Source organism: Macadamia integrifolia, chromosome 2 (genome assembly GCF_013358625.1).
Source record: "Macadamia integrifolia cultivar HAES 741 chromosome 2, SCU_Mint_v3, whole genome shotgun sequence".
NCBI lineage: Eukaryota > Viridiplantae > Streptophyta > Magnoliopsida > Proteales > Proteaceae > Macadamia > Macadamia integrifolia.
In genome coordinates this window covers 22,594,200-22,617,425 of record NC_056558.1, presented here as the reverse complement: position 1 = coordinate 22,617,425, position 23,226 = coordinate 22,594,200, and the positions used below count along the sequence as shown (strand labels likewise).

At 38.9% G+C, this 23,226-nt stretch overlaps 1 protein-coding gene across 1 annotated transcript in view; it reads right to left on the bottom strand.

Annotated features, from left to right (window-relative positions):
* Positions 1–2,307: 2,307 nt before the first annotated feature.
* Positions 2,308–23,226, bottom strand: part of LOC122067978 — a 33,181-nt gene continuing 12,262 nt past the window's right edge. Inside the window, exons 4-10 of the mRNA XM_042631811.1 lie at positions 18,493–19,227; positions 18,132–18,410; positions 17,751–17,912; positions 16,683–17,609; positions 16,358–16,573; positions 8,365–8,625; positions 2,308–3,029 (exon numbers count right to left, since the gene is read on the bottom strand). Coding sequence (XP_042487745.1) covers positions 2,685–3,029; positions 8,365–8,625; positions 16,358–16,573; positions 16,683–17,609; positions 17,751–17,912; positions 18,132–18,410; positions 18,493–19,227 — 2,925 coding nt within the window. The 3' untranslated portion in view covers positions 2,308–2,684. The remainder of the gene's footprint in view (positions 3,030–8,364; positions 8,626–16,357; positions 16,574–16,682; positions 17,610–17,750; positions 17,913–18,131; positions 18,411–18,492; positions 19,228–23,226) is intronic.

The following is a 23,226-nucleotide window of genomic DNA, read 5'->3' as shown; positions in this document are numbered from 1 at the left end:
AGATAAGAAAAAAACCCTATAAAAGCCCCTTCCTCCCCCCTCCTATTTATTATTCTCCTTAGTTTACTTTCTAGTTTATGCTTAGTTTTCTTCTTTCTCTCCCTCTCTCACTCTCTTTAGTTTTAGTTCTTCTTTATTTTTGCTTTAATCACTTTTGTAATAGTTTTTTATATCAATTAATGCAAGTACTCTTTTATTCTTATTTAACATTTTATGTTTATGATCTATGCAATTGAGTTGTAATTTTTAAAGTTATAGTTCTAGGCTTAGATCTAGGTGACAAGATCACGAGCCGTAGAGCATATTTTTTTTTTTCAAGTCAATTTTTTTTTTTAAGATTTGTTTTCTCTAGTACTAGAAATTTCAGATTTAGTTTATTCCAGATCTGGTTTTTAGTACTGGTAGTCTCTCAAATCACCCAAGCTTTCAAGTTCAAGCATTGAAGTTCAAGTAAGTAGGCTCCCTCAGTAATCTTCTCTCCCCCCTCTCATTCCCTCTTCTGACTACCCTTTCTTTCTTAATTTAGGATTTTAATTTCAATCGTTACATTATTGCTATCTCTTTCCCCCAAGGTTCATGGCTAGTGTATGTGTTGGCTTTGCCCCTCATAGCCATAGAACCATCAATTTATTGCTTTTATTTTAATTGTCTCCCTTTCCCTAAAGCCAAGTAGAGTAACCCTTGTAAGAGTGACTCTCTAGTCAAGTAGGGAAGCTCATATTATGATGCATCCCTCGGGCTAAGTAGAGAAACCTACTTGTGAGTCTCTCTCTAGCTTTCTCCCCTTTCTTTTACTTTATTTTTATTTCAGCATTTTTTTCCTTTATTTTTTTTTAATTGCGTGGGTTGTTTATTTTCACTTATTTATTTATTTAATTTTAATTGTGTGGCTTGTGTCTTTAAATTCTTAGATGACGAATGGTTAGGACGTTATTTTAGATACATATGTTTAGGATGGTAGTTAGAATTAGATCACAATCATTAATAGGCTCATTTTCGCATTATTAAAAGAAAAAAATAAATAAAGTGGCTGCTCTCCCTAAGTTTGACCCGTAACTACATTGATCCGTACGCTTGCGGTTACATTTAAAATCTCAAACATTGATGATTGATGAAAATGAACTCAGTTTATTCACTTCATTGATTTGTGTTTCTTGATGAATATCTTACATTGGTATGAATATGAACTTTTCATATTTATTTAAAATACGAGTAATAGGATTCAATTAGGATTTAAGCCAAATAGATTAGTTTTATAAAAAAAAAATTACACAGGAACGCTTTAGTCAATAAGGCGACGCTTTATGCCCGCCTTATCGCTAAGGCGTTCCGAAAGACCCTCAAATGCCTCCATCGCCTTACCGCCTTAAAAACTATGTTTAGGTATGAATATGGCTGCTTCAAGGGAGCCACCTCCAGATAAGAGAAGATAAAGGAAGAAGAAGCCAGAATGAGATAGAATAACTTTTGGATGCCTCTCCTTTCATTTCATTCCTTTCTTTATAGGCAATCATTACAAGACCGTTGCTAACTAATTCTGTTATTTGAATCCACTCAGATTAGTACACGTGCCATTAGATGTGTGGTCCACTTGAATCGTATCAAAATGCTTCAACCATCAACCACACCCAGGTGTCAGTTAGTTGGAATCCGCCACCTCTGTCCTTTCTTAAACTCAACTGTGAGGCTTCTCTGGTATCAGGGGTTCCCAAAGCTGAAATTGGCATGTCTTAGACGACTTTCTGGTTGAGTCGAATTGCAAAGAACTGGTTAAGTCCATCAACTATAGGCACAATCTCCGTCCAACAGAGATTTGGGTAATAGTCCAGTATATCCATCTTCTCATGTCCTATTTTTCACTGTTCTGAGTTTTATTCCAAGTTCCATCAACTTAGTTGCTGATACCTTGGCCTGGAAGGCCATGTCCCTTGAGTGTAGGACAAGTTGGCCGGTAACCACTCCATGACTAGTGGAGTCTTGTAAAACTGACTCCATGAGCCATATTCTCTGATCAATAAACTCCTGTTTACCACACAAAAAATAAATAAATAAAATGGTTCCGGGCCACCTTAAAATTGTAACATAGCGTCAATTAAGAGACCAATAAGACAGCTCAGTTTAAACTGTTTAACAATCTGCAATATTGATTTGTCCATATCCTCAAGCATTAAGCTTTTAATGTGGCCAAACCAATGCCTCGGAGTTTCTTGCAAGAAAACCAGCTTCACTTGAAAGCTTCATTAATTGCCAAAAACATAGAAAGTATGAAACAAGAAAGACCAAACATAAAAGTAGGCACAAAGCCGATGGCAAAACAAAATTCCATAATTTTCCAGATATGCTCTGGCAAAAAACGAAGGGTGGCATTTTCAACTGCTAGTTCCATTGGATTTTCCACATTCATACATTCAATTATTACAACGTTTTTTCCTCCTTTCCCATGCATTCCCCTTTTTCTGTTATTTATGTAACAGACCATCCGACAGTCCTACCAGTTCAAATGCCAAGAAATGACTCTAAAGAAGGCCAAAATGAAATATTATAAGAATTTGGGGGGGGGGGGGGGTGTGGGTGGGGAAGGGGATGATAAAAAGCCATTTCACATGGAAATTAACTGAGCTCTACTGCTAAGACAAAATGCCAGCATGACTTTGCACTGAATAACAAGGAGTCTGGTACTGGCTTCAGGTAGGATTGAACCAAGGTCCCACGGCACCATTCATATGCCCATTGCTGTGGATCTCAACACCATTTGGGATGAGTGAAGGAGGCAATCCAACAGCCATGGGAGTTGGGGCCGTAGGATACAACCCATGGGAGTGGGGGAGAGCATGAGGGCTCACCAGAGGACTGCCACAAGCACTCCCTTTCCGCTGTTGGAGTACATGGATCTGCCTGAGCCCTTCCTCGTGGATTCGTGACAATGTTTCCAACTCCTTCAATGACAAAGCTTCCAAGCCCACACCATAGAGAGGGGCATGGCGTGACATCTCTTCTTGAAGAGAAGCCTCAAGAGTATGAATATATTGCTGCAAGACAACAACATCAGTCTTTAGTTGAAACAACTACACATTCACCAGTCGAAGGGAGAAAGAAGATGAGAAACAGACGAATCCAAAGATGGCCAAGTGGAATTTAATGATTGAAATCCTCAAAAATTTCAGATTGCCTAAAAATAACTATCCATACTGCAACTCAAAACTAAAATTGTCCCTTCGCACATTCAGTAAAATGTGAAGAGTACCACAAAGAAACACCATAAACAACAGAATAAAATCTGCCAATCGAGTCATCTAAAGCTCATTTAACAGCATACATGTAAACACCCCACCACACGTTTCCCCTTTTATTTTAGTTCATATGAGGACTAGCTGGCACTCCAATGCACTCCATATATATATATATATATATATATAAAAAAAAAAAAAAAAAAAGGAGAGACATAACCAAGTATCATCTTAAGTACCACTAAGCATACAATCAATTACCCTACACTTCTTCAGCCCATCTAACACACAGGCAAGATCATCCAATCAAAATGACGGTACATAAAACCGTGCAGGTCAAAGTCACAAATTTTTAATAGTGTTTACTGCCCATGTTCCCCTGTTTACAGCAGAACTGTGGAGCATATTTCTGGAATTTGATATTTTAGGTGATGTCAATGCCATAGACAATCTTATTTTGTGCCCACATAACTAAATTTTTCATTTCAAAAAAGAATAAAATAATGACCAAAACAAATTATGGTTGACACATGAGCATCATCACTTTAGTCTATTAATTCTAAGAATTCCATATTAAATTTTCTACATTTTCATGATTTAAGAGCATGTTTGAACTATATATTTCCAATTCCACAAGTTCTAAATATTTCCAGTTCCACTTTAAAAAATTGTCAGAAGCAAAATTTACAACTTTGCCCAGAAAGGGCTCTTTTCTCTTCAATAGGTGAGTCTGGAAAGTAACCACTAAGCTGGATGGGAATGGGCACAAATACTGTCCAGCTATTCCTTGATAAGAATGTTAATTTTGGGAGACTACCAAGGCACACGCCACAAGTTCTAAGATGAATGCTACTTCATTTGATGAGCAATGCTACCTTGATCACCTTGAATCATCAGAAAGAATCCTGAAGAATCAAAAGATTATCATTCCATTAACCTTGTATGCAGCTCCTAAATGCCCTCGCCTTAAAGTCTTATGAGGGCCTAAGTATCCAACGGAATCATCAGAAAGTGCCTCTACTTGGAAAGTTAAATTTTAGGTCACATTTTAATTATAGGTGGTGTATAAACCCAAGTAATACAAGGAATTCCAAGGCTGATGATCATGCAGATAAAGAAATCCTAGAGGACAACTAGATTTGGCATCAGATGGATAGGTTGGCCTCTCAATATTCTTCTGCTTCTTTCTTAGATTTGAATCATAAAATTCATGCCTGATTCTTTAGATTTTTTTTTTTTTTTGGGGGGGGTGGTGGGGGTGGGGGGTGGGCAGGGGCGGGGGTGCTCATAAGGGTACCCAACGGCCCTTGCTTATTCTAGCTAGAGAAACCTCAGATAGTTTGAACGAAAGGCAGCAGAAAGTGGTGTCCTAGAAGGATTCATGGCAAATGAGAGCCCAATATTTCTCACTGTTTGCAAAACCCCTTCCTGAGGCTCCCATTCTTAAATACAGAACCACCCATCGGAGAAGGTATTCTCAAGTTGTCTGCGGCTGTGCCAAAAGTGAGCTCGATGGAAAGGGGGAATCTCTAACTAGACAGAAATCCACAAGCATAATCTGAAAAATGGCTATTCTTCCATCATCTTAAAGGGGAACCCTTTTGAGCAGTTGGATTTAAAACAATGTCAGTTTGTGATGATCATGAAACCTGTTCAGAAGAAATTGATATCATTGATGAGCAGCAAAGTATCAAAAAGAGAAAAGTTGACTAATCAGTAATGCCAGTTTGTTTACCGTCACTTTTGTGAGTGCTAGTTTCCATGATGAATGAGCGGAACAGCTCCATGGAATTGGATGAAGCATCAAAATACCACCTTGAGGCTTGAGGACTGGTGAGTGGTGACAAACCCCAAAAGACCACTCAAGGATTAAAGACCAGTTGTGACCGTGACCAGTAATTTCGTGTGTAAGTTTCAAGTCACTGAAGAAGGCCATCAAAGCAAACCATGGAACCTTACATGGTGGAATCTACTAAGCTCATTCAGTGATATTTGCTGGTTTATGGAAAAACTCTACAACGAAGATATTACATATTGTCCCCCAATATACCCCACCTTGAAGTGGGATCAAGGAACAGGGTTTTGTTCTCAGAAAGACACCACGTAATCAAGGGGATACTTCAGGCTCCCATAGTCCACCAACAAGACCCATGGAGTAAGAATCCTATTAAAAATAAAGGGGAGGGGGGGGTGAGGGAGGGGGAACCATGTTATTCCTCATCAAAGCTGCCTAGACAATAAGAGTTTCCTCCAAGACTCAGTTTTCTCCTGTGGGCCTCAACAGGCTTCTGACAATTGATTACCTAATCCATCATCCCTAACATGTGCTTATGTGCAAGCTATAGTCCAGTAGGCATCTAGAAAAAGTGATTTATATTCTTTAGTAACACAACTAATCAGGCTCCCATAGTCCACCAACAAGACCATGAAGTAGGAATCCTATTAAAATTAAAGAGGGGGAACCATTATTCCTCAGAAAATCTGCCTAGACAACAAGTTTCCTCCAAGATTCAGTTTTCCCTGTGGGCCTCGATCTCAACTGCTTCTGACAATGGATTACCTGATCCAATCATCCCTAACATGTGCCATGTGCAAGCTATAGTCAATTAGGCATCTAGGCAAAGCGATATATATTCTTTAGGAACACAACTAATCAGTCTATGCCAGGGTGTAGGCTGACCTAAAAAGAGTACGGATTCTTCAGCATTATGGCTTCTGCTCACATAATTAGGAAGACCGACACCCAGCAGCCATATGTTGAGCATCTGAATGGAAAGGAACACTTGGAACACTATTACTTATAGAAACAATCCTATCATGTAGCCTCATGAGAAGAGGATTAGACTAATCTAGCTTTCTAGTTGTAATTGTCCGGGAAGTTGGCATCACATCATCAAGGGTACTGAGACTCTTAAAGGCCTTCAAGGTTTGCTCCCCTCTCTGTCCATTTTATATAAAAATTGTTTTATTTATCACAATAAAGGAAACAGAAATTTCCAAGGAGTGTTTGCTCCCATGGGCTTAATAATACCACCTCTAAACTTTGGAATAAAGAATATAGAATATATAACTTAAAAGAGCAAGAAGAAATAAAGTCCTTGAAACATGGACTGCATATGAGTAGGGGTTATGTCTATTTGCAGCCAATAGTGTGTGAGAAATTGATCAGACATGGTGATTTAGGTTTTTTTATTTTTTATTTTTTGGTAGAAGGTGATTTATGACGTAGGGGCAGGCCCAAAAATTACCATAGGAGAAATAGCAAGGAAAGACATGCACAGTTTAGGCCTTATCCCATGTATGACCTTGAATAGAGCCGATTAGAGGGCAAGGATCCATGCAGCGGACCCCATTTAGCAGTCTCTCTACTTTTTTGCTGTTATTATGTTACTTTCCTCAATACTACTTTTCCTACTTTGTCCTTGCTTGGGTCCATGTAGCTGACCCCATTATAAAATGAAAAGGGTGACCCGGTGCACAAGGCTCCCTCATGTGCGAGGTCCAGGGGGTGAGAACTTGCAACCTTACCTTGAGAGTGTCGAGAGGCTGTTTCGATCGCTTGACCACCAGGTCGCAGCATTCATACCTTTACCGTTGCACCAAGCGCGCCCATTTAAGTTGGGATAAAGCTGAGTCATTTGTTGTTGTTGCATGATTTATGGGTTACATCTATTTCTGGGCAATAGTGTGCATGAAATTAGTCAGACATGGGTATTTAGCAGCAGTCAACATATCCCTTTACAAAGATATTTTGAAAATTGATGAAAAATCATGACAGAACCAGATTGAACTTTATGGCAATCTAGACCGAGACGAACCAGTTCAATTGGATTTTTGGGTTTAGTAGGTAGGATATTTTAGTTATTTGGGATTTATTATATTTGGAGAATCTATGTAATCTTTTATTTTGGGTAGTTATTATTAGACAAGTAAGGTTTCTATTTTTTGATCTAGGGATTTTCTTGTAATAGATTGAAGAGTTGATGAATGAATTGTTGAGTTGTTTATGGTGCGCACAGGTACATAACAATGGTCGTGTGACCACATTTCTCCCTTGTGTGTTCGCATTTATATGTTATGTTTTCTTCCCCTTCTCTGTTTCGTCTCCTGCAATTTGCAATACAGGAGGACTGAAAAGGGCTTATTCGAGTCCTCATCTCTAATATATTGGGCTTGGAACCCTATCTTTAGGCAATTCAAACCTTAGAATCCCGATCTGAAAGAGCCCTCTATCTTGAGCACCAAACTGAAACTAGGATCTGATTTTCCCTCTTAAGCCAGAGCTACTTTCAGAGTTCTGTTTTTGTCACAGTTGCACATCGTTGGCACTGTTAGGGCTTGCATTCAGTTGGGATTTGGAGTAGAAACCTTTGCCCAGAATTTCAGCTCGATTGATCTTCGTTGGCGAGAGTTTTCTTCCCCAAACCAGGTACTGGTCTTCCGCCTCTGTTTGATGTCACAAGTAAGAAGAGGGCCTGGACTCCTTCCTCTCTTTTCTCCTCACCTTTTTTTTTTTTTTTTTTTTTTTTTTTTTTTTCTGGAGTCCCCTTCAATCCACAATTGAGTGGCTCAACTGTCAATAGCAAGGCTGATTTAGCAGCTGCAAGATAAGCCATCCAACTTGTGTTATGAGAATAGGATAGTAGACAGATTTCCCCCTCCACTTGATTGAAGAATACCTGGTATAAGAGATTCCTCCTTGCCTCGATAATGAGAGAGATGATCTAGTGGGAATAAGACCCTAGAGTGGAAAGCCAAAGTTACCCTTCCCTTCTCTTTTTATTCCCCGTTATCCCCTATTACCTTATAATTGCTTCCAAGTATGTCCTTGACAAATAAATAGTAATCCCTACTAGATCCTCTCCTCCTTGCTCATTTAAGCCTTGGGAAATTCTGGTTATTACAAGATTCCCCTTGCCTTCCTATTATTGCACTTTTGTTAATTGAATGGGTATCAGAATCAGGTTATCGAACCCTGGATCCACATCAATTATATAGTATGGGTGCAAGACAACAGTACCACAGAACCAAATGATGTTAACTGCACAAATTGTGTTGGATGAAAACTCATACATAGGGTAAGCAACTTGAAGAACTAATCAATTATGAAACCCATGAAATACAGGAGGAAAAATACCTGGCAGGCATGTAATTTTGCTTCCATCCCATCAATGTATGCCTCACACCGAGCAACCTGTTCTTCTTTCTCCCTTTTTTCTCCTTCAGTTTGTCCAACTGTTTGAGTCAACCGCCGGACTTCATCCTCAAGTGACTTGCGGACTTCCTCTCGGGTCACAGTCTCAGTGGCATAACGTTTGAGTTCTTCATCAAATCTTTTCCGTGCAGCTTCTGCACTCTTCAACCTTTCAGCAAGAGCATTTTTCTCCTTTACTACTCTCTGCACCATTAGAAAATCATATTATATATAGTCATCAATTCAGCTCATAAAGAAGAAGGCATCACTCCACTATAATAGCTAAGAAACTGAATTTTAAATCATTTATCACTAAAACTTGAACTCTTGAAGCTGAAATGCATAGCAGAGAAGATTCCAGTCAATGGACCCAACAGGGGGGGAAAATAAGAAACGTAGCGTGAGAAAACACACCCCAATCCAATACCATGAAGTTCTGGAGACAATATGCCAGACAAGAAGCGAGTAAAGTGCAAATGTAAATTATGCAGAAGCATAGCTTTCAATATTCAGTGTCAGCAAAAGCAATTCACTACCAGGAAGACTACCATGCCCATAAGATGTAAAACTGTTTACTAACATATCTATAAAGGATGACCATTAAAATATGTAAGAAAAACATAGTACAATGAAATTCCTGACATGAAGAATAAGCCAATGAAAGAAAAAATAATCAATCAACACTAATAATTTCACTCCAAAAATCTCCCTTGGTTCCTCGCATGTCAAATATTTGGGCCTCCCCCTTATCTCCACTAGACTCACTGCACATCACTGTACTCCAATGTTGGACAAGATCCGGAAAAGCCTCCAGCTTTGGAAAGTGAAAATCCTTTCCTATGTTGGTCAACTGGAGCTCATCAAATCCGTCCTTCAATCTTCCTACATCTATTGGTCTGGCATCTTTGCCCTCCACAAGGCCACCATCAAGGCCATCAAGTCTCTCTTTTGCTCCATTGGTCCTCCGTTTAACTCCCCAAGGATGAGGGAGGGCTTGGTCTTAAACGATTGGCATCCTTGCATGTGGAAGATTGCTTCCAAGCAAACCAGTATATGGGCCTCTTGGGTCTACTCCTCCCTCCTCCATAGAGGCTCCCTTTATATTGTCCCTCTCTCTCAAGATGCCTCTCGGGTTTGGCGTAAAATCCTACAGGCTAGGCCTCTTGCCATGGAGGTCATCCATTGAAAGATCAGTAATGGGTAGTCCACTTCTCTTTGGCTTCACAACTGGCACCCCAGGCGCTGCTCTTTCTATGGAACCTCTACTCCTTTGGCCTTGCCAAAGGCTCTTCGATCTCTTCCATTATCACAAATAGTGCCTGGTCGCCTTCAGCCACCCACCTCTCTTTATCCCCTCTGGTTCGTCCTTTTCCCTTCTCCTTTAGGGAAGATAAAATTATCTAGTCTCCTTCCTCCTCTGGAAACTTCTCCTCCTCCTCCGGAAACTTCTCCTCCTCCGCTTGGCATCTTGTTCATACTAAGGGCATCACTTGCCCTTGGCAAAATCATCTAGTTCAGATTCTATATCCCTTACCATAGCTTCACTATCTGGAAAGCCCTTTCTAACTGTCTCCCAACCCAAGTTTTCCTTACCCACTGTCATATCCTTGTTTCCCTAGCTTGAAGTCTCTGCTAAAACGGTTTTGAAGATATTAAACACCTCTTTTTTTAGTGCCCCCTTTTCATCTCTATCTAGAAAAGAGTCCTTACCCACTGTTGGCATTCCAGGAGATCCCCCCTTCCCCTCTCTAAAGAATGGATTTTGATTGACATGACCTTTGAGGGTAAAACCATATGCGACACTGCTGGCAGGGTTTTAGTATCAGTACATATCGTACTGTATCGGTATCAGTCATATCGATACAATACAAACCGATACGCTACAAGGAAAAAATAAAATGCATACTGTTTCGGTATGTATCAGCCAATACATATCAATACATATGATACATACCGAAACATATGTCTGACCATTTTTTTTAAATTTCATTTAGTATTTATGTGTATTGGTACGTATTGAACGATACAAACCGACACGGTACGATACGTACCAATACGAGATGATACATAGTTTAAATGTGCCAAAAAATCCCATTTCACACTTGTTTCCCAGTGGAAGAAAGAATTCTTCACTTGGGAGGGGGATTTTTCTTCCAACTTAGTGCTAGCCACTTTTCTCTCCTAGTAAAGTGCAAATCAACAACAGAGGAGCAAGGATTCCTATATATTAGTCATAGACAATAAAGGAGCAAGTATTCAAGCAAGGATTTCGGCAAAGATTCAAATCAAAGTGGCCTTCAACTCGAGGTTTTGGAAGAACATCACTATTTTCGGTCATTTTTTGTTCTGACTCTTACTTATTGTCAAATGATCCTTCATAATCCATGTTTTTGTTTTCATAACATACATTCATGTTGTAAAAAACACATTGTGACTCACAATCCAAAGAAAAATCATGATTTTAATCTAATTCATTTTAGTTGTAAAAAAAAAAAATCTATAATTTACTAAATCCATCACCATGATTTGAACTTGGATGCACACTTTTTTCCTAAAAATGAAAGGGTTTGAAAGTTATTCTAAATTTCTTAGATCTATGGCAACTTGCTTGTCCCAAATTTGTAGATTTTTTATATCTTGCATACAAACAACCAATCTACAACTTCCAAAAAAATTTTGATTTTAAATTTTTTTCTTTAATAATTCCGAAAATTGATTAAAACTTAGGGGAAATAAATATATATATATATATATATCATTTATTAAATCCATCACCAAGTTTGAATCTTTTGCTTGAACCACTTTTTTATCACTTTTCTATATTATGTCAAATTTTATTTTCTAAAAAATAGTAGTTGATTTACTAAATGATTTTAAATTAGTGCAATATGCTTTGATAACTATTAAAGTGCATCATACATATTGATATTGACATACTTATGTTTCATTATGTATCTCTCTAGGAAGATGCCGCCTAAAGGACGTACTAGGGATATTGGACGAGATTCAGCCGCAAAAGTGAGTGGTAATAGGTTTTGGAAAAAATGCAACTATTGTGAGACCATCCACCTTGGAGATGGAATTACCAGACACTGGCAGGAGGGTTTTCTAATGTTGCCAAGTGTACAAAGTGCCCCTCTAAAGTAAGCATAGCAATGAAGAAGCACTTAAGGGGGCAGTAGAGATAAAGTGAAACAAGTTGTTGAAGATAAGGATAGGTTGGTTGATAATCTAAGGGATGCTAAGGATTATGAAGGATCCAATATGGAGATAGAGGATGAAGATCAACAACTTGCATAAGTGATGCATATGTCAAGAGAGGAAGCAAGAGAAAAAGAATGGAGAGATGAGTAGTTGAGAAGAAGTCAATCTGTAAAACCAGCATTTGGTGGCCCAATTATTGTTGAGAAAGGTGTTGGCTCCTCATGTCATTCAAGTGTAGATAAGGGCATGGGTTCGGATCCTGTTGGACTTAGTAAAGCAGGCAATGTGAAGAGCATGTTTGACAAATTTACAAGAATTGGTAAGGGTAAGGAAAAAGGAGCTCAGATATTAAAGAAATGAGTCATGCAACATATAGAGAGAAGAATGAAGGCCAACAAAGGATTGAAGAGAGCTTTCAAGCTAAGACATTGAGCATAAAGATTGGGAAGCTATCTCTAAGTCATTTAATAGTATTATGATTCCACCCCACAAAGCTAAAGATCCATACTTCAAGGCTATAGTTAAGGAGATTCAGGCATGTGGGATATTGTTGGTCCATACTGAAATGCTATTGTGAAAGAGGTGGATGAATGTATTGAAGAGTTCAAATACAAGTTGCCTGAATATGGAGTGACCATTATGTGTGATGGGTGGAATGGACCGACGAGGATGTCCATCATTAACTTCTCCGTATATTGTGATGGAAAAACAATCTTCCATAAGTCTGTCAATGCATCTGAGGATATCAAGGATACAATGTATTTGTTCAAATTAATGGATCAAGTTGTTGAGGAAATAGGGCCAGATAATGTTGTCTAGATGGTGACCGACAAAGCTACAAATTTCAAAAGGTCGGTATATTGCTTATGTTGAAGTACCCCACCCTATATTGGACACCTTGTGCAACCCACTGTATTGATCTGATGTTCAAAGACATTGATGAAATGTTCAAACTGCATAAGGTGGTTTTCAATACCAAAATCACCAACTTCATCTATAATCACAATTGGGTGTTGGCACTGATGAGAAAGTACATGAAAGGTGACTTGGTGAGGCTTGCAACAACACGATTTGCGACGAATTACATTGCACTTGATAGTTCTGAAAACAGGAAGGAAATGTTGCTTAAGTCATTCACCTCTACTAAGTGGTTTCAATTATAGATATACAGGCATTAAAATTAGTAAAAAATGTTCAAGACCTAATCTCCTCAACAAAGCTTTGAGAAAAGGTGGCCCAACTTACTAAGATTATGCAACCACTCTTTGTTGTTCTTAGAGTAGTTGATGGAGATAAGCCGCAAGCTATGGGAAATATAGTGCATTGTATGGAATTTGTCAAGAAAAAGATACAAGATGAGAACCCAAAGTCATGCAAAGCATTTTTTATGATTATAGAAAACCGATGGGAAAAGATGTTGATTCAAGACATTCATCGGGCAGGCAAGGATTAAAGTATCGGTATCGATTGTCGTATCGGTCGGCCAAAATTAAGATACGTATCGGAGGGTATCGTATCGTATCGGAGATACACTAAGATACGCTAAAGATACACACATAAATGGATAGGAAATATTTTTTTAAACACTTTTGCATAAAGAATTTGTTAAAAAAAAACTATTTATAACATGTATTATGCATAAACACTAAATTGAGGGTATCGTACTAAGAATTCAAGGTCTGTAGTTGTCCCATAAATGTAAAATCCTTGTTCCCAACCTTGATTTCCACTTTAGTTAAAGAGAAATATGACTGACAGCAATTTTGGAACAAAAACCCTTCAAAAAATCGTGTTTTTTCTGAAAAATTGCCCATCTTGGCCATTATATGACCGTAGCGCACTGTATCGGTACATACCGATACTCACCGATACGTATCAATACTCACCGATACGTACTGATATATATATCGATACTCACCGATACGTACTGATATATATATATCGATACTCACCGATACGTGTCGATATATACCGATACGTACCGATCGATACATACCGATACGTACCAATACATATCGAAACGTACATTTTACCTCAATTTTATATTTTCCATAGTCGTATCGAGGCATATCATATCGTATCGATGTGTATTGGTGGTGTATTGATGCATATCGGTATGTATTGTAGGATATATATCGATACGAAAGGATTTTAAAAATTTTATATATCGTATCGGTGTGTATCGTATCGGTCGGTTAAATTTAAGATACGTATCGGAGGGTATCGTATCGGTATCGGAGATACTTAAAACCATGCGGGCAGATAATCTCTTAAGTAAATTTATAAGTGAATTTATTAGTAATTTAGTATGCTAAATTGCTAAAAATAAATGGGCAAACCATATGCAACCTATTATTTGAATTCGAACCTTCACTACGCTTTCAATTTAAGGTTTAGAAGTGATTCGATGCAATCTTTGAATGATGTTATAGACAAATTGGCACCTAATATTGATGCAGCCAAAGATGCAGTGGAAGAGGTTACTAATCTTACATATTTGTAAATGTTTAATACATTGAGTGGCGTATTAATATTTTAATACATCTAGAGGCAAAGTACTTTCGGGAGGCCACTCGTGGGTTTGTTGATCATTTAGCTATCCATGCTAGAGGAACACGTCCTAGTTGTAAAAACACAACCCTAAAAGTGATGCATAAGGTAATCAAAAAACAAGAACAAACAATGCACACAGGTTTATGAGGTTCGACAAGATTGCCTACGTCCTCGATGAAATGAGATTCTACTTCACTACCAATGGAGAACAAGATTACAACGCTCATCCTCACACCTCTCAAAATTGATTACAAAGAAAGTAAATCTCACTACAAATATATAGCAAAAAACCCTAATACCGAAAAGTACAAAACTGCCCTCAAATAAAAAATTCAAGCGTAGCCCCCACTACGTAAGCGGGACCGTCGTTCTGTCGGGGGGCCTGCACCAGTACTCCCTAAATTAAATTGTGACGGAATACAAGGCATCATACACCAACACTAGTAAGTTAGGTTTAATGAGCAATCCTAGTATTTCAAATTTATTTCAAACTCTTAATATTATAATTATCCTTGTGTAGGTGATTGGTGATTGGTGGCTCAACCATGTGTGGAGCGCTCCATACTTGAGGCCGATCGCAAAGTGAAGATATTATTATGCACAACATCCTCAAGTGGCTGCGAGCGTAAAAGGAGTACGTTAGGATTGTTACACACCAAACCTTGAAATCGTCCGAGTTATAAGAAGCTAGAGAAGTTAATCTGTGTGCAATACAACATAAAGTTGAAGATAAAATACTAGAGTTCGAGAGATCAGAAGATGAAATTGATGCCAACCAAATCAATATCACCTACATACTCGATGAAGATCCAATCAGGAGATGGATTAAGGACATTGAAAAGGTTTTGGTGATAAATATTGTCTAAAGATCGATGAGGAAACACACCTGATCTGTTTATAGAGAACATCATTAAAGAGATAAATGAAGATTCTCATTTGATAATGAAACACAAGCACCGTCAGATGTACAAGAGGATGACAATAGCTCTGATGATGGTCTCATTAGGAGGACAAAGTCAAGTGTTGCATATAGTGGAACTCAACAAGAAAGTGATGATGATCAAACCAGATGGTGGTGGTGGTGGTGGTGGTGGTGGTGGAGGAGAAACACATGTACCGGTAGATTTCACAGAAGAGTGTTATGTGCGTATCTTTAGGACATCTTAGCATATCTTCAATACAAAACAAATCTAAGCGTATCTCTGATACGATACGATACGATACGATACCCTCTGCCTCCGCTATGTATCTTAAACTTAGCCGACCGATACGGCGACCGATTCCAATACTTTAATCCTTGGGTATCACATCCAAGTTTGAATCTATACAAATCTTGCTCAAATGTGGCAAATCGTCATTGTAGTAGTCCCCAACACTATGTTCCACCAAAAAATGTATATGATTTGACCAAAAATACCTAGTGGAATATTTGGGAGGTTTTTCCCTCTTAACATGCGAAAACACTCAAAACTGAATCAAAACCAAGTGAAAACAAATATTGATCAGAGCAGTGCTTTTATATGTACTGTTTTGAGTCCAAACCGAAATTTTGGCCTTTCTGTCAACACCATGTATTCCTATTGAGACGCACCAAGTTTCATTTCAGCCTTTGTCGAAACTGGAATATTTCGTGAAACCTTAGTGGTTTAGACCAAGATTTCGAACTATGTCACAACCTTGGCACCTTTAGAATTATGACAGACTGCAACTTAAACCATAAGTTACTTTTCCTTACCTAGTTAAGAAACGATAATTTTTCATCATTTTATATCCTTGTTTTTCTTTAACTAATAAGTATGCAAACTAATCACAGCAAGCATACAAACCAAGCAATGTTAAGATCACTCTAGCTACAGATGTTAATTGATACTCATATAAGATCTTAGAGAAAAGAATGCTACCCTGTCATGCGCTCTTGTGCCCAAACATGGGTCACAAGACACCCTCCCACCCCCCTCTTGTTGGATGCCTCGATGCACACTCCCATTGGCCCCCTACGCTGATGCAGGGGCTATACGACCAGGTAGCGTCCTCTATCCCTAAAATCTTTTAATCTGAATTCTCTGGAGATTCACAGGTTCTATATCTCCATGTTCCAACAGAAATCTAGCTCACTTACAAACTTAAGTAGGAGCAGAAAAAAAAAAAATTGCTGGAGAAGAGATGATACATATATTACCTTCAGCTCATCACGTTTTCGAGACTTCAACTGAGAAAGTTGAGTCTCAGCCTCATGAAGACGGTCCTGAAAAACCTTCTTCTCAGTGGAGAGTTTTGCAATTTCATCATCCCTTTCTGAGCGTAGCCATTCAAGTTGATTCTCAACTTCTTGTACCAGTTCAGAAAGCTCCTTCTTTTCACGAGCAAAGCGATCAATTTCAGCCTTCATCTCTGCCTGCCATCCATTTTCACAAATAGCATCATCTTCCAGAATTCCTGTACACGTCAGCCACATATGATTGTAATTCACTAGCAATGTGGGCAATAGAGATAAACTCAGGTACCTTGAGATGGTTATTAGTTGCCTCAGAATCGCTTAGCCTTTGTGACAAAATAGCTTTCTCTCTAGCCATACTTGAAAGCTCAGCTTTTCTTTCTTCAAGAGCACGGATATTTTCATCTTCAATAGCACATAATTGATGCCAAAGAGCAGCTCGATCCACATTGGCTAACTCAGCAACCTCCCGCATCATACTTAGAACTGGCCTGACAATCCCCTGTTCCTCGCGGACCAGATACACCAAAATATCCAAATCTACATCCACTTCACGACAGTTATCCGTAGTGCTAGTGGCCCGGTCAATAAGTCCCTTCAACATCCTGCCCCGATATCCCTCATCAGCATACAGTTTAAACAGCATAGCATGTAGCATCCTCACAAACCCTTGCACCCGAGGCTCCCTAGAGAGGGCCAATGCTTCAGCAAGACCAAGAAGAGGAGCAAAATCATCTTCCTGGGCCAACAATGACTCATTGGTTTTTCCCTCCACTGCATCTTTATGAGGAAAATTTTCAGCAACAGATCTAAAATTAATACTCAATCTTTGAGCATGGCGTCTTTCCAAGACCATGGCTACTGACTGATCCAATATGGCCCCATGAGATATGGCTCTCTCAAAAACTCGAGAAGCTTCAATGGCAAGGCATGGTGTGGATAACATCTCTATGAGGACACAAACATCAGCAAAATGACGACCTGCATGCTCATCCTCTACCAAATGCAACCCCTCGGCAGTAAATCCATTTTCACCATACAAGAGCCCACATGGTGTTCTTAAGCAGCTGTCACCAAGCTCATAGTCAGAATCAATATCTCTCAACATTGCTTCAGCGACATCAGCCCAACTACTCACTGTTTTGGCTAGAAAATCCAGGACACTAGGTGACACTTCAGTGCCCAAACTTTTCAGCCTGGTCCGAACAGCTCTGACCTACAAGAAAAGCCACAAAAAATATATATATATATATATATCTATATATAGATATATAAGGTGGAAATTTTTTCCAAGATAAAGCCATAAGAGAATTAACAAGAAAAATCCAAATATAAAATTTCAGATCTTGACGCATACTGCTTGAGGAATATGCTTGCATTGGGATGCAGCTTTGAATATAAAACTAATGGTTGCTGCAAGTGGTTCATCATTCGAATCCGTCAACAGCTTGAATGTTTGAAATAAGACGCGTTCCCACACTTCGCTACCAAACTCTAATTGACTAAGGGCACCCAAAACCTACAAGAATAAAAAACAATATAATTATTTAAACTGGTCATGAAACAACAGACTAAAGTTGGCAAAAGGCAAGCACACTAAATCACATCGAAACCATTTTTTCTGAACATGTTTAACAACTAAAATAGTAAAAATCCAAAATTGTATCACAAGAATGCCCTGTAAATTGAGGAGGAAGAAGGAAGAAACCAAAATAGATACACGCAACAAAATCCTTACTGGCAGTCGAAATGCAGGCTCCGCATCTGGTTTCTGAAGTCGATCTAGAAGTGCACAAGCTGCAAGTGGGTGCTCCGAATGATCAACCAATTTGGGTACCAAAGCAACCAGGTCTGGTTGCAGACGTTTAGGGGCTTTATCAATTACTAGAGCAATCTTTTGTGCAGACTGAGGCCTTCTCCTCGGCTCTGCACCACCTTGTGGAACAGCACCGTCTATTGTTCTCAGGGAGCTTACAATCAATTCCAAGAGCTCCTCAGACTGCTCCGGGCACTTTGTCTGAAAAAGTAATGTGTTTCCCAGTTAGTTCCTGGAAATCCAGTTTGGAAATCCCTTCAAAATTGAGTACAAGTTTGTGTACCTTGGAAGATCGAATGAAACAATTGTCAACAGGAAGACCCCCTGCAGATGTCTCTGGAGGAGTAATAGGCCGTCCAGGAACAGCCTTTTCAGGTACATCACTTCCATTCATGTCCGAGCTTTGTACTGCATACGAATTAGTATTTTCATCTGCCCACGAGTCCAACCTCCCATAGACAGGAGATTGCAGTGATTCTGCTGCTCCAGTTTCCCTCCAGGATTCTGATGGACTGCTGGCACCATTGGCATCTGTGGAAGGCTTTGAGCAGGTATCAGAAGTATCATCACCAGATCTTCCTTCTGAAGGTTGGCAGCATTCAACCATTAGATCTAAAAGTAGATCAACAATTGCCTGCTGCAGAACTTTAACCCCCATCAGCAGATTCATCACACTGGGAGAAGACTCATCTGTCCGTTTGACATCCTTCTTCCCATCATTACTGCCAGAAAGCTTGGTTGGGAGAAGCAAGCGCTTTACTTTAGCAGGTTCATCAAGATAGACACGAAGCCCAGTAAGAAAACCTGCTATTGCACCAGCATCCATTAAAAGCTTTTCCCTCAAAGTGACCTGTGGCTGTGAAGAATTATCTCCATATGTAAGGTGAAACCCAGCCCTAGCAAGAAGGTTTCTAAAGATGTCTTCCTCATCACCACTAATTCCTTCACTGTCTTCAGAATCAATAAGCTCATCAGGGTCAGTTGACAGAGCATCTTGATCATCCTCAGAAGCAAAAACCTGACCGAGGGGAAACCAGATATTGATCATTGGCAAATATGTCCAACAAAAGAAATATATAATAAAAATAGTTAAACTGCCTATTTGGAATTGATAAAATGCAACAAGCATAAACCCAATATTAATAATGAACTATGCCTATACTACACTTAAAATTTCCAGGTTAAATTAATTACGACAGGATAAAAAGATTCAAGCATATAAAAGAACTTATAGTGTGGAGCCATCCAAACACAAATTCCATAAAGCTCCAAAAAACTAAGAACTCTTTGATCTCAGGAAAAAGAATTACAGAAGTTATAGACTAATTACTATTAGTACTGTCATGCTTATGCATATAAAAATGATTTTGATTATTTTCATTGATTTGCAAGATGGCCAAACGGCTTTGAAACTTCAGCAAGATTTGCCCCAGGCTGCTAAAATGACCACCATTCATGTCATTCTAGCCTTGGATGCAATCAAAAAGTGGTTCTTATTTCAACTTGACGTGAAGAATGCTTTTCTCCACAGAAATCTGCAAGATTATCTATTCAGCCTCTCATCCAACTCCAGGCTAATTACTAATATGTAATACTTGAGTGTATTCTGCACGAGAAGATCCCATTTGTTAAAAGTTATATTCACGCACAGAATGGTGGAAAACTTGTGTGATCTGGAGTACAGCTGCAAATTGGCCCAAGATAACACAAAATATAGCCTGCAAAAAGTAATTTATTCTCGTAAAAAACTGAAATCTTGGTTCTCGGATTTCCACTGAGGAACCCTCTGCCCCTTCTTTTTTTCCCATTTTGAGGGAACTGAAATCAGCTTTCATCAATATGGCAAAGAAGAAGAAAAGTAAATAAAATGGCAAGCAAAAGTAATCCAGAAGCTTTATAACGGGATATGCCCCTGTATACATGACCTCCCTTATAGGCCATAGCTGAAATGACAAGCCAATAGACATAGCGATCCTACAGTACCTCCTGCAAACGACACCCATGGTTTTCAGTATCGGCGGCCGATACCTATTTGTATCGGCCCTTACCGATACGATACCACAGATACGATACATTGAAATTTTCAAATCCTTTTGTATCGATATGTATCCTACGGTACATACCGATACAATACGATACGCACCGATACATACCGATACCTTATGAAAAATTATAAATCAAGGTGAAATGTATGTATCGACTAATGCAGTACGATAGGTACTGATAAGGCGTGGTATGGTCATATAATGGCCAAGATGAGTCATTTAAAAAAAAAAAAAAAAAAAGATTTTTTGAGGGGTTTTTGTTCCAAAGTTGCTGCCAGCCATTTTTCTCTCTAAGTAAAGTGGAAATCAATGTTGGGAACAAGGATTTTGCATTTATGAGACAACTACAAACCTTGGATTCTTAGTGTAATACTCTCAATTTAGTGTTTATGTATAATACATGTTATCTATAGTTTTTAACAATTTTTTTATGCAAAAGTGTATACAAAAGTGTTTCCTATCCATTTATGTATCTTAATTTTAGCTGACCGATACGGCAACCGATACCTATACTTTAATCCTTGATGACACCCATATAATAACCGTAATCAAGTACCCTTCCAACAAGAGAGAGGAATCGAGAGAGTTTCAAACCAAAGTTAAAGGTATCAAACTTTAAAGTAGAAAGATACATCAAGAAGGCATGAAAACATGATAATATTGATCTCATATTTTTATAAAAGCATGCCAATACTTGCAAGAGAAAGGTTTCCCAGTGGCCTACCATCCAAATTGATGTGGATTGGATGTGGTGGAATCCAAGGCTTACTCAAAATGCATGCAATTACCCAGGAGCTTACCTATTTTATGAAGCAAGATTGAGTGCCAAGACCACAGGCAATAACACGTGCATAGGAAATCAGGAGTGCTAGGCACATCTATATAGCTATGAATAATGTGGAAAGTGGGATGGTAAGGATATTGGAGGGGGATAATAACGGCCATTTGTTAATGGCTTCACATAATGGGCTACAATCAAGCAATAAGGATGATGATCAGAATTTGGAGTGACAAGCAGGATATGAAAACCACCAACCCAAATCAGTATTAACAAATTTAATGTAAGGCTAGATAAGAATACCCAACCCCATTTAGGATCAACAAATGACTCCAAAAGATACTACTGTTGTTACCAATATCAGTACAATAACAACTCCCCAAATCAGTAACAAATACCCAAACAGTAACCAACTGGCTACTTGAATCTAGGAAATTAGGTCAAAACGGCGAATTTAAATAACTCCCAAAAGAGATCTCCGGTAGACCTGAAACCCTGGTCGAGTGAGGCTTATGGAAGCCTTAATGAAACCCCAAAATCTGAGTTTCATGGAACAAATCTTGATTTAGGTCAGAAATTTGGAGATTTCTGAAAGCTTGATGAGCAGGCCTCAGTTGTCCTTGATCTGCTGGTTGAAGGTAGCTTCCAGGGGATCCAATGGAACCCCAAAAGAGGGGCCTTAAAGGCCAAGTAAGTTGTGAGATCTGGGATTGATATTGCTTCCCAGAAAATCTCCAGAACAGGGAGCCGCAGGCTATGTATGGTCATCTCAGAACTCCAGCAACAGTATCAATGATATGAGACAACAACAACAACTCAGCCTTATCCGAACTGAATAGGGTTGCTACATGGATCCGAGTTAAGAATAAGAAATTAATTAATTTATTTAAAAAAAAAAAAAAAAAACCCTCTCTAGGACATCCCACTCACAAACAATCAGCAACCCAGATGTTTGCCCTCCAAGCAGCTCTGTTAGATGTCATACTAGGGTGAAGACTTTTTCATGCCTCTCCTTACCAACTCATTAATGGTCAGTTTCAGCCTGCCCCTAACCCTTTTAGCTCCATCCATCTGAATCCGGTCACTCCTGTCCTTAGAATTTTTCTCTAAGCTTATCCAGAATGGTATAATCAACATCACTTAATTGGCATTCACAATCCCCGGCTTTGATGGTACAATCATCCAGCACATCTCACGACCAAAATCAGCAACAATTGTGTTCCTCACATCCAAGATTTGTGGAGGAAGAAGGAAATCAACCATAGTTTTTAAGGTAGCGCCTTACCAGCGCCTTCGTGCTGATGCGGTATAGGGATGGTAAGGCAGTGCACTGCCTTATGTGAAGTGGGTATGGCAGTCGCCTTATAGCATAAGGCGCCGCCTCAAGACGCCTTAGGGCGACTTATGGTAAAGGAGGTCGCCTTATGGCTTCTTTTTTTTTTTTTTTTTTAACACATTTTAAAATTTCTTGTTTTTAGATTTCAAATCTAGAGTTTTTATTGATAGGTGTATGGTTTTGTTAATACTTGTGATGTATAGGATCAACTTTACTCCATCAAAAATAACCAAAACAAAAACCCGATTCACAACACAGGGTTTGGAATTTGGATTTTGTCAAGGGTTTTGAACTTTTGAGAAAGGGCTTTGAGAAGAATCGAGGAACAAGGAAGAACCAGTAAACCACTGATCCAGGGCCCCAGGTGACCATTTTGCTCCGGCAACAGTGAGCTTACTCCGGCACTATAGGTTTTTTTTTTTTTTTTTTTTTTTCTTCATGCAAAGGCGTTAGAGATACGGTGAGTTTTTTTTTTTTTTCTCGCTTCTTTCTTCTTCTTCTGTTCCAAAGCTACAATAAGTTTTTCTTTTTTTCTTCTTCTTCTCGGTTCTTGGTTCTCGCTTCTCTCTTCTTCTTCTGTTCCAGAGCTACCGGCTACGGTGATTTTTTTTTTTTTTTCTCTCGCTTCTAGCTTCTTTCTTCTTCCTTCTTCTCGTTTTTTTCTTTTCCTTCTTCTTCTTCTGTTCCAGAGCTACCGACTACAGTGTTTTTTTTTTTTTCCTTCTTCTCGCTTCTGGCTTCTTTCATCTTCTTCCTTCTTCTTCTCGTTTTTTTCTTATTCTTCTGTTCTGCAACTACGGTCTACAGTGAATTTTTTTTTTCTTCTTCTTCTTCTTCTTCTGTTCTACAACTACGATT